The 16,189-nt window shown below is 71.8% G+C and overlaps 2 protein-coding genes across 5 annotated transcripts in view; both read left to right on the top strand.

Annotated features, from left to right (window-relative positions):
* The first annotated feature begins 185 nt into the window (after positions 1-185).
* CCDC136 (coiled-coil domain containing 136) lies at positions 186-7,161 on the top strand. The gene is made up of 8 exons (XM_062578978.1): positions 186-222; positions 1,242-1,394; positions 1,502-1,576; positions 2,952-3,269; positions 4,329-4,446; positions 5,186-5,423; positions 6,852-6,995; positions 7,075-7,161. Exons 1-8 carry the CDS (start codon positions 186-188, stop codon positions 7,159-7,161), a joined length of 1,170 nt encoding a protein of 389 aa, XP_062434962.1.
* Positions 7,162-9,111: 1,950 nt separating this feature from the next.
* FLNC (filamin C) overlaps positions 9,112-16,189 on the top strand; it is a 37,075-nt gene continuing 29,997 nt past the window's right edge. For 2 of the 4 annotated variants that reach the window (XM_062579537.1, XM_062579528.1), the window contains exons 1-6: positions 9,112-10,359; positions 12,287-12,535; positions 13,485-13,582; positions 14,186-14,336; positions 15,544-15,662; positions 15,831-15,908. In XM_062579537.1, the coding sequence (XP_062435521.1) occupies positions 10,014-10,359; positions 12,287-12,535; positions 13,485-13,582; positions 14,186-14,336; positions 15,544-15,662; positions 15,831-15,908 (1,041 nt within the window). In that variant the 5' untranslated portion in view covers positions 9,112-10,013. The remainder of the gene's footprint in view (positions 10,360-12,286; positions 12,536-13,484; positions 13,583-14,185; positions 14,337-15,543; positions 15,663-15,830; positions 15,909-16,189) is intronic. The other 2 variants (XM_062579519.1, XM_062579513.1) reach the window with 1 other exon arrangement.

The following is a 16,189-nucleotide window of genomic DNA, read 5'->3' as shown; positions in this document are numbered from 1 at the left end:
GTGTCAGCACGGGGCAAGGAGGGGGCGTGTCAGGGGGCGTGTCCGGGGGCGTGTCCGGGGCTCCCGGCTCCTCCCCCGCCGGGCGGCGCGGGGCTGCGCCGGGCCGGGGCTCGGCTCGGCTCGGCTCGGTTCGGCTCGGTTCGGCTCGGTTCGGCCCCGCTCGCCCCGCTCGGCTCGGCCCCGCCATGGACCGCGCCGTCCGGCTCCGTGACGAGCGAGCAGGTGAGTGGGGGCACGGGGCGGGGATCTCGGCGTGACGTCACCGCATCACTCGTGAGGTCATCGCGCCCCCCCCCCGGTGCAGCAACCCCTCCTCCAGCCCCCCCGGGGCACAGACTGCCCCAGCCAGTGCAGGGCCTCACTGTGCTGGGTGCTGGGCGCAGGGTGCTGGGCGCAGGGTGCTGGGTGCTGGGTGTCGTTGCAGTGGGTGTTGGCTGTGGGGTGCTGAGCGCTGGGCGCAGGGTGTTGGGTGCTGGGTGTCATTGCACTGAGTGTTGGCTGTGGGGTGCTGGGTGTTGGGTGCAGGGTGTTAGGTGCTGGGTGTCGTTGCACTGGGTATTGGCTGTGGGGTGCTGGGTGCAGGGTGTTGGGTGCAGGGTGTTGGGTGCTGGGTGTCTTTGCACTGGTGTTGGCTGTGGGGTGCTGGATGTTGGGTGCAGGGTGTTGGGTGCTGGGTGTCTTTGCACTGGTGTTGGCTGCTGGGTGCTGAGTGCTGGGTGCAGGGTGCTGGGTGCAGGGTGTTGAGTGCTGGGTGTCTTTGCATTGGTTTTGGCTGTGGGGTGCAGGGTGCTGGGTGCAGGGTGTTGAGTGCTGGGTGTCTTTGCACTGGTTTTGGCTGTGGGGTGCTGAGCGCTGGGTGCAGGGTGTTGGGTACTGGGTGTCATTGCACTGGGTGTTGGCTGTGGGGTGCTGGGTGCAGAGTGTTGGGTGCTGGGTGTCTTTGCACTGGTGTTGGCTGCTGGGTGCTGAGCATTGGGTGCTGGTGTTGGTGCCCCGAGTGCTGGGCAGTGGGTGCTGGGCAGCAGGCACTCAGCACCGAGTACTGCTTACTGGGTACCGGGAGCAGGATACGGGGTGCCGGGTGTCAGGTGCGGGGGGCTCCGGGCTGCGAGTGCCGCGACCCGGCTGCCGCGCATGGCTGCGGGGTGCTGGTGCTGGCCGCGGGTGCTGGGTCCCGGTGTGGGGTGCGGGGCAGAGCACCCAGGCATCCGGGCCGGTAACCTGCAGGAACCCCTCCGCAGGCCCTGTAGCCATGGGTGCCCTGGAGGAGGAGGAGGAGGAGGAGGAGGAAGAGCTGGGGGATCTGCGGGCGCAGGTGCTGCGGCTGCTGGAGGAGCTGGAGGAGACGCGGGAGGTGGCGGGGAGGCACCAGGACGACTCGCTGGAGCTGCAGGGTGAGGATGGGACCCGGGCCCCCCCGGGCCCCCCAACTCCCCCCGGGCCCCCCCGGCCCCCATGGCCCCCCGGGCGCGGAGCCGGTGCCCACGCTGCCCCCGCGCAGGGCTGCTGGAGGACGAGCGCCTGGCGAGCGCCCGGCAGGCCGAGCTCTTCACCCGGCACGTCCAGCAGCTCCAGGGTAAGCGGGTGCACGGGGTGGGGTGGGGTGGGGGGGGCAGCCGGGACCCCCCTCCCACGGGCGCCTGCCCCACGGCACCCCGCTGCCCTCACGGCCCCCCTCCCCCCGGCTCTCCGGCGGGAGCCTCCTCGCCGCAGCGGGGTGCGGGACCTGGGGGACGAGGATGGGGGTGCGGGGGCCGGCGGGACCCCCGGCGTCGCCCCATGGGCCGGAGGGTGCCGGCATGGCTGGGAGCCAGCGTGGCGGGGTGGGGGGTGCTGGCCTCAGCCCCCCCACCCCCCGTATGGCTGGGGCACCCCATATCAGCCGGGGTGCCCCATATGTGCTGGGCACCCAGGGGTGGCCCCACGGCTGAAGGGTCCCCGGCGTCCGGGCGGGCTGGTCCCCCCCCCTGGAAGGGAGGAGGCGGCTGCCAGGGCAACGCCAGCCTCCCCGGCCCGTGGTCACCCCGGTGACGGCGCTGGGGCCCACGGAGCCCCACGGGGCCCCCAGCGGCACCGCACCGGCGCCGCCATGGACCTCACCGCCTCCCCCTCCGTGGGCAGTGAGTGTGGGGCACCCGTGGGCCCCCGGCACCACAGCGACCGGCGCCCTGGGCTGGGCACCCTATGGGGCTGGGCACCCCATAGGGATGGGCACCCTGGGGCTGGGCACCCTGTGCGACTGGACACCACATAGGAATGGGCACCGTGGAGCTGGGGACTCCATGGGGCTGGGCACCCCATAGGAATGGGCACCGTGGGGCTGGCACTCTATGGGGCTAGGCACCCCATAGGGATGGGCACCAGGGGGCTGGGCATCCTGTCAGGCTGGACATCCCATAGGGCTAGGGACCCCATGGGGCTGGGCATCCCATAGGGATGGGCACCCTATGGGACTGGACATCCTGTAGGGCTGGGCACCCCATAGGGAGTGGCATCATGAAGCTCAGCACCCCATGGAGCTGGGCACCCCATAGGGATGGGCACCGTGGAGCTGGGGACCCCATGAGGCTGGGCACCCTGTAGGGACTGACACCCTGGAGCTGAGGACCCCATGGGGCTGGACACCCCATAGGGATGGGCACCATGAAGCTGGGCATCCCATGCGACTGGGCACCTCATAAGGATGGGCACCCTGAAGCTGGGCCCCCTGTGGGGCTGAGCACCCCATAGGGACTGGCACCCTGAAGCTGGGCACCCTGTGGGGCTGGGCACCCCACATGGATTGACACCTGCATTTGGGCACCCGTTGGGGCTGGGCGCCCTGGGTTGGGTGCATCAGGACCTACCTCTACCCTGGAGCTGGGTGGACCTGGCTGCCACCCCCTTTCTGGGCACGCGTGGGGCTGGCCTGCCCCCCGAGTTGGGTGCGCCCAGCTGCCCTCCGCCCCCAGCCCAGATGCTGACGCTGCAGGACGAGTTCAGCTGCCTGCAGGAGAGCAAGGCGGCGGAGCTGGCGCGGGTGGAGCGGGCGCTGGCGGGGGCCCAGGCGGAGCTGGCGGCGCGGCGGCGCGAGGCCGAGGAGGCGGCGGCGCTGCACGCCGCCGAGGTGGCCACGCTGCAGGAGCAGCTGGGGCAGCTGCGGGCCGAGCTGCGGCGCGGGCAGGAGATGCGCGCCGAGTACGAGCTGGAGGCCACCACCTTGCGCGCCGAGATCCGCATGAAGGCCGAGCGGCAGCAGGGTGCCGCCAGCGAGGTGGCCGAGCTCCAAGGTACCGGGGTGCCGTGGGGTGACGGGGCCCCTGGGGAGATGGGAGACGTGTGGAGCCACGCTGCAGCCACGCTCCATGCCCCTGGGTGGTGGCTGTGGCACGGTGGGGTGATACATGGCAGGTGGTTTCCGTGGCATGGTGGAAGATGCTGTGGCATGGTGGCTGGTGGCTGTGGCATAGCGGGTGGTGGCCATGGCACGGCAGATGGTGGCCATAACATGCTGGGTGATCCTATGGCATGGTGGGTAGTGCTCATGGCATGGTGGGTGGTGGCCATGGTATGGTGAGTGATGTTATAGCATGGTGAGTGGTGGCCATGGTGTGGTGGGTGACGCTGTGGCATGGCAGGTGATGCCAAAGCACCATGGGCCTGTGGCCATGGCATAGTGGGGTAGTGCTGTGGCATGGCAGGATGGTCACCATGGCTCAGTGAGGTGATGTAATGGGATGGTGGCTGTGGCATGTGGGGATGATGCTGTGGCATGGCAGGATGGTGGCCGTGGCATGGTGAGGTGATGCTGTGACATGGTGGTGTGGTGGTCATGGCATGGTGGCACCGAAGGGTGTAGGCTGTGGCATTGTGGCATGGCAGGTTGGTAGCTGCAGTGTGATGGAGCAATGCCATGGCCTGTTGGGGCAGTGGCCATGGCAAAGCAAGTGGTGACCGTAGTGCAGTGGATAGTGCCGTGGCATGGTGGATGGTGGCCATAGCATGGTGGGTGATGCTGTGGTGTGGTGGGTGATACCGTGGCATGGCAGGTGGTGGCCGTGGTGTGGTGGACAGTGGCCATAGCATGGTGGGTGATGCTGTGGTGTGGTGGGTGATACCGTGGCATGGCAGGTGGTGGCCGTGGTGTGGTGGACAGTGGCCATAGCATGGTGGGTGATGCTGTGGTGTGGTGGGTGATACCGTGGCATGGCGGGTGGTGGCCATGGCATAGCGGGCGGTGGCTATAGTGTGGTGGTTGATGCTGTGGCCTGGCAGGTGGTGGCCATGGCACGGTGGGTGGTGGGCAATGGGGTGGCGCGGCGGCGCTGACGGTGGCGGTGGCGCGGCAGCGGAGCTGAGCCGCCTGCGGGAGCAGTATGAGGAGCTGAGCGAGGAGCACCGCACGCTGCAGGACAGCAACCAGCTGATGCTCAGCCACCTCCACGGCATCGAGGTGCAGAAGTACCGGTGAGCCGGGGCCCCACGCCCCGCCTGGGTGTCTCCGAGCACCCCCTGCACCCTCCATGGGCCTCCTGCCACTTGTGTGGGTCTCCTTGTCCCAGCCTTGAGCCCCCATGGGCCACCGTGTCTCCACGTGGCTGTGTCCCCATGACCCCCCTGTCCCGTGGCGTGGCTGTGTCTACGTCTGTCCCCGTGATGCCTTGTGCGCATGGTGTGTCCCCGTGGCCATGTCCCCCTGCACCCATGGTGTGTTCCTGTGGCCATGTCCCATGGTGTCCCCAAGACCCCCTGTGCCCATGGTATGTCCCCATGGCCATGTCCCCCTGTGCCAATGGGGTATCCCCATGGCCATGTCCCCCTGTGCCCATGGGGTGTCCCTGTGGCCTTGTCCCCCTGCACCATGGTATGTCCCCATGGCCATGTCCCTCTGCCCCCATGGTATGTCCCCATGATCATGTCCCCCTGCACCTATGGTGTGTCCCCATGACCATGACCCCCTGTGTCCCCAAGCCCCCCGTGCCCATGGCGTGTCCCCATGGCCATGTCCCTCTGCACCTATGGTGTGTCCCCATGACCATGACCGCCTGTGTCCCCAAGGCCCCCGTGCCCATGGTGTGTCCCCATGGCCATGTCCCCCCGTGCCCATGGTGTGTCTCCCCAAGGCCGTGTCCCCAGTGGCCCTGTCCCCGTGTCCCCCCGTGGCCATGCCCCGGCGCCTGCCCCGTGCCCACGGCGGCTCCCGCAGCTCGCGGTCCCGCTCGGACGCCCAGCAGCAGGCGGAGGCCCCGTGTCCCTGCGACCGCTCGCCGAGCTGCGTGCGCGCCCACCCCGGCAGCACCGTGTCCTTCTGGTGCCCCGCGGGCCTGGGCGGCGCGGACGAGCCGGCGGCGGCCCCCGGCGAGGCGGCGGCGGCCGAGGCCGAGGCCACCCTGCGCGCCCAGCTCCGCAGCCACGAGGAGACGGCGCGGGCGGCCCAGAGAAAGGTACGGCCCCGCCGGGCCGCGCGTGCCACGCTGGGTAGCAGAGGTGACGGGCGCCACGGCGTCGTGGGTGGCGGTGCTGATGGGGTGCCACGGTGTGGTGGGGCGGGTGGGTGCCGTGTTGGGGCAGACTGGTGCCACATTAGGGTGGAAAGGTGCCATGTCAAGGTGGACAGTGTCAGGCTGGGGTGCATGGTGCTACGGTGGGGCACGTGGGTGCCGCACTGGGGTGCATGGTGCCATGTTGGGGTGGAGAGGTGCCACGTTGGGGTGCATGGGTGCTGCACTGGGGTGGATGGTGGCACGTTGGGGTAGTTGGTGCCTCATTGGGGTGGAAAGGTGCCACACTGGGTGCATGGGTGCTGCCTTGGGGTGGTTGGTGTCATGCTGAGGTGGAGAGGTGCCACATTGGGGTGCATGGGTGCCGCGTTGGGGTGCGTGGGTGCCACATTGGGGTGGAAAGGTCCCACACTGGGGTGCATGGGTGCCGCATTGGGGTGGTTTGTGCCATGTCGAGGTGGATAGTGCCACGCTGAGGGGGAGAGGTGCCACACTGGGGTGCATGGGTGCTGCCTTGGGGTGGATGGTGGCACGTTGGGGTGGTTGGTGCCACGTCGAGGTGGATAGTGCCACGCTGGGGTGCATGGGTGCCGTGTTGGGCTGCATGGTGCCACGTGGGGTGGATAGTGCCACGTCGGGGTGGATAGTGCCACGCTGGGGTGCGTGGGTGCTGCGTTGGGGTGCATGGTGCCACGTCGGGGTGGATAGTGCCACGCTGGGGTGTGTGGATGCCGCGTTGGGGTGCATGGTGCCACGTGGGGTGGATAGTGCCACGTCGGGGTGGATAGTGCTGCGCTGGGGTGCGTGGGTGCCGCGTTGGGGTGCATGGTGCCACGTCGGGGTGGATAGTGTCACGCTGGGGTGCGTGGGTGCCGTGTTGGGGTGCATGGTGCCACGTAGTGTGGATAGTGCCACGCTGGGGTGTGTGGGTGCCGCGTTGGGGTGCATGGTGCCACGTGGGGTGGATAGTGCCACGCTGGGGTGCGTGGGTGCCGTGTTGGGGTGCATGGTGCCACGTAGTGTGGATAGTGCCACGCTGGGGTGCGTGGGTGCCGTGTTGGGGTGCATGGTGCCACGTAGTGTGGATAGTGCCACGCTGGGGTGTGTGGGTGCCGCGTTGGGGTGCATGGTGCCACGTGGGGTGGATAGTGCCACGCTGGGGTGCGTGGGTGCCGCGTTGGGGTGCATGGTGCCACGTGGGGTGGATAGTGCCGCGCTGGGGTGCGTGGGTGCCGTGTTGGGGTGCATGGTGCCACGTGGGGTGGACGGGAGCCGCACGGGGGTGGGCTAGGTGCCACAGCAGGGTGCAAAGGCGCCGGGCCGGGCCGTCGGGGCGCCCCGCGGGTGCTGACGGCGGCGGGCGGCGGGCAGTGGGCGACGGCGCAGGAGGAGCTGGCGCGGCTGCAGCGGCTCTACCAGGCGTGCCAGGAGGAGCGGCGGGCGCTGCAGGCCGAGCTGGGCCGCTGCCGCCAGGAGATCGCCCGGCTGCGCGGCCCCACGCCGCCCCGGCCGCGGGTGAGCGGGGCGGGCGGCCGCCCGGGGGGGGCCGCGGCAGGGCGCCGCGCCGCCCCGCTGACGCCCCTCTCCGCCCCAGGCGCCCGCCGGCGGCCTGAAGCCCTTGGTGCTCTTCGCCGTGGCCGCCGTCGTCCTCTTCCTCTACCCCTGCCTGAAGAAGTGCTGAGCGCCCCGGCGCCCGGCCCCCCCCCGCCACCCCCCGCCGGGCTCCAAATATATTTTTTCGGTGGCTGCGGCGGGTGCCAGCGTGTGCGTGCGCTGGGGCCCGTGCACGTGCGCGCCCCGACCCTGCGCGCGTGCACCGGCGCGCTTGCACGCTTGCAGGCGCCTGCGCCGGTGCGCGCGCCCGGGGCTGCGCCGCCGGGGGCCGGGGGCCGGGGGCCGGGGGTATTTCTGGTGCCTGGTGCGTGGCTCTGACTCGGCCGGTTATTTTTAGGCGCTGGCGCAGGCGGCCCGGCCGCCCCCGCGCGCCCGCCCCCGCGCAACCCGGCGGCCACGGCCACGGCCACGGCCGGGCAGACCGAGTCGCGGAGCAGGGGCAGCTCCCCCAGGAGCCGTGGGAAAAGAGCCCAGGCGTCCGGGCCCCCCTCCCCCCTCCATGCCCAAACCCCAGCTGGGCCCAGGCGTCCGGCTCTCCCCCCCCCCCCCTTCCATGCCTACCCCCCCCCCAGCTGGGCCCAGGTGTCCGGGCTCCCCCCCCCCCAACCCCCGCCGCCCCAGGCCCTTCCCAGGCTCCGAGGGAGCCCAGGCGTCCGGGCGGCCCCTCGGAGGGGACCCAGGCGTCCGGGCGCGGGGCGCGGTGCCCGCGGCCCCCTCCCCGCGGGCCCTGGAAGGTTCCAGTGGCCGGGGGCCAGGCGGTGACGCGGTGACGCCGCGGGGCCGGCGTGAGTCACGGCTCAGCGCCCGGGGAGGGGGGGGGGCGGCTCGGCCCCGCCAGAAACCGGAACCGGGGGGGGGGGGGGGGGAAGCTGACACCCCCCCCCCCACGGCCGGTTCTGCTCGCCCCACCGAGGGACCCAGGCGTCCGGGCTCCGAGCAGCCCATGCTGCTCTCCCTCCTCTGCCCCCTCCCCAGCCCTGGGACACCCCCCCAGACCCCTAACCTGGGGAGCCCCAGGGCACCAGGGCTCCCGGCCCTACGTGTTGGGGGCCAGTTGGGCCCCCGGCGGCCCCCGTGCTGTGCATGACCCCCCCCACGCCAGGGAAACTGAGGCACGGCCCTGCACCCCGGGCAGAGCCCTGCTGCAGCCCGCTGTCACCCAGGGGGTCCTGGGGGGCCCTGGGCTGGGGGGTCCCATGGGGGGCAAGGGGGCACTTAGGTGGGGTGTCCAGCCAGCAGCGTCTGGGGTTGGGGTCCTGGGGGTCTGGCTGGGCATCCCAGTGAAGGGTCCCAAGGGGGGATCATGGGGCCCCCGAGGGGCCCCCAGTGCTGTGCAGGGTGAGGGATCCTCACGGGGGTCTCAGGGGGTCCCACGTGGGGGCTCTCCTGGGGGTAATCGTTGGAGGGCCCCGCATGTGGGTCTCTGGGGGGTCCCCAGAGGGGGTCCTGCGTGGGGTCTCCGGGGGCTTTCAGAGGTCCGTGGTGGGTTTGCCATGGGGGTCCCACGGGGGGGGTCCCAGTGGGTTCCCAAGAGGGTTCTCCGTGGGTTTCTACAGTGGGGGTCTGGAGTGGCTCCTAGGTGGGGTGTCCGGGGGGGTCCTGAGGGGTCTCGACTGCTTTTCCCGGGTGGATCCGGAGGTGGGGGTCCCCGGCGGGTCCCCGGGGGGGGCTCCGGGGGGGTCCCGGAGAGGGTCCCGACGGGGGTCCCGGGGGGTCCCGACGGGGGGGGTCCCGTGGGGGTCCCGTGGGGGTCCCGGGGGTGGGGGTCCCGGGGTGCGGGCCGCGGCGGGCGGCGCGGCGGCTCCCCCCGCCGAGCCCCCCGGTTATAAATAGCGGCTGGTGTCACGGGGCGGCCCGGCCCGGCCGAGCCTTGTATGTGCCGCGGGCGGATTCCTGCGCGCGGGGCGGCCGCGCCCGCGGCAGCGCTTAAAACCGCCGCGCCGCCGCCCGCCGCCACTCGCCGCCGCTCCGCGCCCCGGCCCGGCCCGGCCCGGCCCGGCCCCGCCGCCTCCCGGCTCCGCTCGGCTCCGCTCCGCTCCCACCCGCGCTCCCGGCCCCGGCCCCGCGCCGCTCCGAGCCGGCCCGGCACCGACCCGCGGACACCGGCACCGACCCCCGGCACCGACCCGCGGACACCGGCACCGACTCGCGGACACCGGCACCGACCCCCGGCACCGACCCGCGGGCACCGGCACCGACCCCCGGACACCGGCACCGACCCGCGGACACCGGCACCGACCCCCGGCACCGACCCCCGGACACCGGCACCGACCCCCGGCACCGACCCGCGGACACCGGCACCGACCCCCGGACACCGGCACCGACCCCCGGCACCGACCCCCGGACACCGGCACCGACCCCCGGCACCGACCCGCGGGCACCGGCACCGACCCCCGGACACCGGCACCGACCCCCGGCACCGACCCCCGGCACTGACCCGCGGACACCGGCACCGACCCCTAGCACCGACCCACGGGCACCGGCACCGACCCCTGGACACCGGCACCTACCCGTGGTGCACCAGCACTGACCCCCGGCACCAATCCCTGGGAACCGGCACCAGCACCGAGCCCCGGCACCGACCCCCCCAGGACCAACCCATAGGAACCAGTGCCGACCCCCGGGCACCAGCATCGACCTTGGGCACCAGGCACCAACCCCGGGAGCCAGCACCGATCCCCGGGAACTGACCCCCCGGCACTGACCCCCGGCACTGACCCCCCGGGACTGACCCGTGGGAACCGGCACCGACCCTCAGCATCGACCTTGCCACCGGGCACCGACCGCGGGACCTGAGCCCGGGCACCGGCACCGACCCCGGGCCCCGTTACTGACCCCGGGCACCGACCCCGGGAGCCCCCCCACCCCCGTCCCGTCCCCCGCCAGCACCCCGGACACTCGCCCCACGCCGGCCCCGCCATGAACTCGGCGGGCTACGAGGTGGCAACGCAGCCGGGCGAGGAGCCCGAGGAGCTGCCGGCCACCGAGAAGGACCTGGCCGAGGACGCGCCCTGGAAGAAGATCCAGCAGAACACCTTCACCCGCTGGTGCAACGAGCACCTCAAGTGCGTGCACAAGCGCATCGGGGACCTGCAGCGCGACCTCAGCGACGGGCTGCGCCTCATCGCCCTGCTCGAGGTGCTCAGCCAGAAGAAGATGGGCCGCAAGTACCACCCGCGCCCCAACTTCCGCCAGATGAAGCTGGAGAACGTCTCGGTGGCCCTCGAGTTCCTCGAGCGGGAGCACATCAAGCTGGTCTCCATCGGTGAGCCGGGGGCAAGCGTGCGAGGGGTCGGGGCAGGCGAGCAAGGGGACCCGTGTGAACTGCTGGGGGCAGGTGTGCAAGGGGTTGGGACAGGCGAGCAAGAGGACCTGTGTGAACAGGGCCGGGGGCAAGTGTGCAAAGGGTCGGGGCAGGCGAACAAGGGGACGTGTGTGAACAGCTGGGGGCAGGTGTGCAAGGGGACAAGCATCAGACGGGCCACGGCACACGCATGTGAAGGGCCAGGGGGGACGGGGTGCCCCATTTCCTGTGGGTCTGGGGCCCCCGTGCGAGGTCTGTGCGAGGGCCGGGCCGTGGGTCCGTGCCGCCGTGCGAGGGGCCGTGCGAGGCCGGGCTCGGCCCCCCTGCGCCGCCGGGGCGGCTCGCGCTGAGCTCACGCTCTTGGCCGCGGGGCGCGTGCCGCTGAGCTCACGCCGGGGACGCGCGGGGGTCACGCTCGGCCGTGCACGCTGATGTCACGCTCGCCCCCGCCTGGCCCCTTGCACGCGCGTCTCGCCTGCCGCCGCCGTCTCGGGGCCCCTGTGCGCGCCTGGGCCCCTTGCACGCTTGTGCACACATCCAGGCCAGCTGGGCCCCTTGCGTGCACGCACACCCACTGCTGCTGGGCCTGTCACACATGTGTGGGCACACACACAGGCTGGGCCTCGAACACCCACACTCACCTGCCAGCCCCTTGCACACTCACAGCCCGCTTCCCTTGGAGAACGGGCTGTTGCACAGAAACACCCTTCCCGTGGAGGGCCGCTGCGGGGCAGACGTGCATGCACACTCACCCCCCCTCCTTCCTCTCCAGGAGCAGGGACACTCGCAGGGGTTACACACACACACACACACACACACACACACGTGTGCACATGCACCAGGGCTCTTGCACATACCGGGAAGCACCTGCCTGCCGGTGCCTGTGCCCTGGCATGCGTGTGCACACGCGTGTGCACACCCGCGAGCCCCGGGGTGCCGCTGAGGCCAGCACCGCTCGGTACACGGTGGGGGGCAGGGAGGTGCCGCTCCCCCCCCCCTCCAGCGCGGGGGTCCCCCGGGATGTGGCCGCGGGGCCCCCCCCCCGCCACATCTGCAGCCCATTTCCTCCCCGAAACACGATGCCTTCACCGGGCCAGGGGGCCCGGACGCCTGGGTCCCCTCCCTACAGCGTTGGCGGAGGGGGGAGGGGAGGGGGCCGGACGCCTGGGCCCTCTCTCCAGCCTGGAGGAGGGGAGGCCGAGGAGGAGGGGCCCGGACGCCTGGGCTCCCTCTGCCGAGGGGGAGGGGGCCGGGACGCCTGGGTCCTCCCTCCCTGGCCCGGCCGAGCTGGTTCATGCCTCAGTTTCCCCCGTTGCCCCTGTCGGGCCCCGGGGTGCTGTGTGGGGGTCAGCCCCCCCCCCAGGGTGCTGTGTTGGGGTGCCCCCAGGTTGCTGTGTGTCAGGGTGCCCCCAGGGTGCTGTGGGTCAGGGTTAGGGTCCCACCAGGGTGCCATGCTGCACTCCCCCCTGCGCATGTGGGGCACTGAGTCGCCCTGGCTGCTATGGGGGGAGGTCACCCTGGGGTGCTGCACCGTGGGGTATCGGGGGAGCTGTGCTGTGGGGTGCCAGGGTCCCCCAGCATGGTCTGATGGGGTGCCAGGGACCCTGGGGGTTACATAGGGGTGCCATGGGGTGCCCCAAGGTGGTGTGCTGTGGGATGCCCGGAGGGTCTGTCTGGGGCTGCTGTGCCGTGGGGTGCCCTAGGGGTTTGCGTAGGGGTGTCCTGGGGTGCCAAGGTGCCCCAGAGGCCTGCATAGGGGTGTCCCAGGGTGTTGTGCCATGGGGTGCCCCAAGGGGTCTGCGCAGGGGGGCTGTGCCACGGGGTGCCCCAGGGCCCCCCGTAGGGTCCCCCGCGGCATCCCTAACGCGGCGCCCCGGCGCCCCGGCAGACAGCAAGGCCATCGTGGACGGGAACCTGAAGCTGATCCTGGGGCTCATCTGGACGCTGATCCTGCACTACTCCATCTCCATGCCCATGTGGGAGGACGAGGACGAGGAGGACGCGCGGCGGCAGACGCCCAAGCAGCGCCTGCTCGGCTGGATCCAGAACAAGGTGCCCCAGCTGCCCATCACCAACTTCAACCGCGACTGGCAGGACGGCAAAGCCCTGGGCGCCCTGGTGGACAACTGCGCCCCCGGTGAGCGGGCGCCCGGGGGGCTGCACCCCGCCTGGGGTGGCCCTGCAGGGCAGGGCCCGGGGAGGGACCCACGGGGAGGCCTTGTGCCCCCCGTGCGTGGTGCGTGGGGGGCATGGGGCTATGGGCGACCCTGCACCCCCATGCACGGTGTATGGGTTGGGGTGTGGAGGGGGCTCTGCACCTGTGGTGTGGTACATGGGGGGCATGAGGGGGACGCTGCACCCATGAGCACGATGCATGGGGGGAAGGGGGGACCCTGCACCCATGGGCATGATGCATGGGGGGCAGGGAGATACTGTGCACCCATGGGCACGATGCATGGAGGCACAAGGGGGACCTGCACCCATGGGCATGATGCATGGGGGACATGAGAGAGACCCTGCACCCATGGGCATGATGTGTAGGGGAGGCTTTGCACCCATGGGCATGATGCATGGGGGGCACGAGGGGGACCTGCACCCATGGGCACAATGCATGGGGGACATGAGAGGGACCCTGCACCCATGGGCATAATGTGTAGGGGAGGCTTTGCACCCATGGGCATGATGCATGGGGAGCACGAGGGGGACGCTGCACCCATGGGCATGATGTGTGGGGGCGGGGGGCTCTGCACCCATGGGCATGATGCATGGGGAGCAGGAGGGGGACGCTGCACCCATGGGCATGATGCATTGCAGGCAAGAGGGGGAACAGAGGGGCTCTGTGTCCCCAGGCACCATGCACGGGGGGCCCAGGGGGACTTTGCACCCCCAGGCATGGGGCTGTGGGAGCCTGGGTGGGGGGCTCTGCACCCCTGGTCTGTGGGCACGGTGCTTGGGGGGCGCCAAGTGCGTGGGGATGGGAAGGGTGATGGTGGATACAGGCGGGCAGGGAGGGGAGGCTGGGGGGCAGGCGCCCAACCCCCGGGGCGCCGGGGGTGCCCCCGTGACGGCGGCCCTGGCCCCCGCAGGCCTGTGCCCGGACTGGGAGAGCTGGGACCCCAGCCAGCCCGTGCAGAACGCCCGTGAGGCCATGCAGCAGGCCGACGACTGGCTCGGTGTGCCCCAGGTACTGGGAGCACTGGGAGCGCTGGGGAGAGGGCGGCAGGGGGGCCCCAGGGCGCAGAGGGGCCCCTGAGGGTGCAGCGAGGGTCCCTGGGATGTCCTTGGGGGGTGGAGTGTGTCCCTGGGGTGTCCCTGCCCACTGGGGGGTCCCTGGGGTGTCCCTGGGCATGGGGGCATCTAGGGGGTAAAAGAGGATCCTGGGGGGTCCGTGGGCATGGAGGGGTCCCCGGGGCGCAGAGGGGGTCCCTGGGGGTGTCCCTGGATGTGGGGAGGGTCTGTGGGCACGGAGGGGTCCCCGGGGGGCAGAGGGGGTCCCTGGGGGTGTCCCTGGATGTGGGGAGGGTCTGTGGGCATGGAGGGGTCCCCGGGGGGCAGAGGGGGTCCCTGGGGATGTGCCTGGATGTGGAGAGGGTCCGTGGGCACGGAGGGGTCCCCGGGGTCAGAGGGGGTCCCTGGGGGTGTCCCTGGATGTGGGGAGGGTCCGTGGGCACGGAGGTGTCCCCGGGGGGCAGAGGGGGTCCCCGGGGCGCCCCTGAGCCCAGGCGGGCAGAACGCGGGGCGGCGGGGGGGGGGCCGGTGCCCGCTGACGGCTGCGCCCCGCGCCCAGGTCATCGCCCCCGAGGAGATCGTGGACCCCAACGTGGACGAGCACTCGGTGATGACCTACCTGTCGCAGTTCCCCAAGGCGAAGCTGAAGCCGGGCGCCCCGCTGCGCTCCAAGCAGCTCAACCCCCGGAAGGCGCGCGCCTACGGGCCAGGTGGGCGCCGGGGGGGCCCCCCTCTGCCCTCAGGGTCCCCATCCAGCCCCGGGGCGCCGGGGGGGGACCCGGCTGGGGGCGTCCCGGGGTGGAAACTGGGTGCCCCGGGTGCCGGCCCCGAGTGCTGGAGCATAGAGCACGTGTCGGGCACCGGGTCCAGGGTCCCCGGTACCGGGAGGTCCGTGGTGCTGGGTGCCAGGCACCAAGTCCCTGTCACGCGGGTCCTTAACGCTGGGTGCCAGGTGCCGGGCGCGGGGTCCCTGTCACAGGGCCCTTGGCACCGGGGTGAGGGTGCTCGATGCCTCTAACAGGGCCCTTGATCCTGGGTGCCAGGTGCCAGGCACCAGGTCCCTGTCACAGGGGTCTTTGATGCTGGGTGCCAGCTGCTGGGTCCCTGTCACCGGGCCCTCGGCGCTGGGTGCCCGGTGTCAGCTCCCCTGGCACAGAGAGCGGTGGGTGCCAAGTGCGGGGTGCTGGGTGGTGCTGTCTGGGTGCCGCGGGCGTGCTGAGCCCCGGGCACCCCATGCACCCCGAGCCCTGGGCATCCTGAGCACCCTGAGCGGGCGTGCTGAGCCCTGGGCACCCCATGTACCCCGAGCCCTGAGCACCCTGAGCCGGTGTACCCTGTGTACCCCGAGCCCCAGGTGCCTCGTGCACCCGATGCAACCTGAGCACCTTGAGCGCCCTGAGCTGGCGTGCTGAGCCCTGGGTGTCTCATGCACCCTGAGCACCCTGAGCTGGCGTACTGAACCCTGTGCACCCCATGCACCCTGACCATGGGTGCCCCGAGCACCCTGAGCCAGCGTGCTGAGCCCCGGGTGCCCCGTTCACCCTGACCATGGGCACCCTGAGCTGGCGTGCTGAGCCCCATGCACCCTGATCATGGGCACCCCGAGCGCCCCGAGCCAGCGTGCTGAGCCCCAGGTGCCCCACGCACCCTCAGCGCCCCGAGCCGGCGTGCTGAGCCCCAGGTGCCCCGTGCACCCCGAGCCGGCATGCTGAGCCCCAGGTGCCCCGCGCACCCCGAGCGCCCCGAGCCGGCGTGCTGAGCCCCAGGTGCCCCGTGCACCCCGAGTGCCCCGAGCCGGTGTGCTGAGCCCCAGGTGCCCCGCGCACCCCGAGCGCCCCGAGCTGGCGTGCTGAGCCCCAGGTGCCCCGCGCACCCCGAGCGCCCCGAGCCGGTGTGCTGAGCCCCGGGCGCCCGCAGGGATCGAGCCCCACGGGAACATGGTGCTGAAGCCGGCGCAGTTCACGGTGGAGACCCTGGAGGCTGGCATGGGCGAGGTGCTGGTCTACATCGAGGACCCCGAGGGCCACACCGAGGAGGTAGGATGGGGCAGCCCGGACGCCTGGGTCCCTGGGTGGTGGCAGGAGGGCAGCGGTTTGGGATGGGGGGGCCTGGATCCCTGGCTCCCCGCTTGGGTGCTGATGCCCGGGGCGAGGTGTGCTCTGCCCGGCCCCCGCATCGCCCCCACTTCCTGGCTTCCCACACAGGCCAAGGTGGTCCCCAACAACGACAAGAAGCGGACGTACTCTGTCACCTACGTGCCCAAGGTGGCCGGGCTGCACAAGGTGGGTGCCCGGCTCCGGGTGGGGGGTCGGGGTCCCTCCGCAGGGGTCCCCCCCCTCCCGAGGGTCCTTGGGGGATTGCTCTGGGAGGCTCCTGGTAGCACCCTGGTAGCAGTGCAGAGGGGTCCTGGGGGCCTCATGAGGGGGGCTGCCCTAAGGGGTCCCTGGGTCACTTGGGAGTCCCATTGGGGTCCCTGTTGGATATTGCACAGGGGAGTCCTAGGGGGTCCCACTGGGCACTTGGGGGGTGCCCAACGTGGGGATGTGGCATGTCCAGGTGGCAC

The sequence above is a fragment of the Rhea pennata genome, chromosome 1 (assembly GCF_028389875.1).
Source record: "Rhea pennata isolate bPtePen1 chromosome 1, bPtePen1.pri, whole genome shotgun sequence".
Lineage (NCBI taxonomy): Eukaryota > Metazoa > Chordata > Aves > Rheiformes > Rheidae > Rhea > Rhea pennata.
The sequence above is the reverse complement of the archived record's forward strand: the minus strand, read 5'-3'. Positions and strand labels throughout refer to the sequence as shown.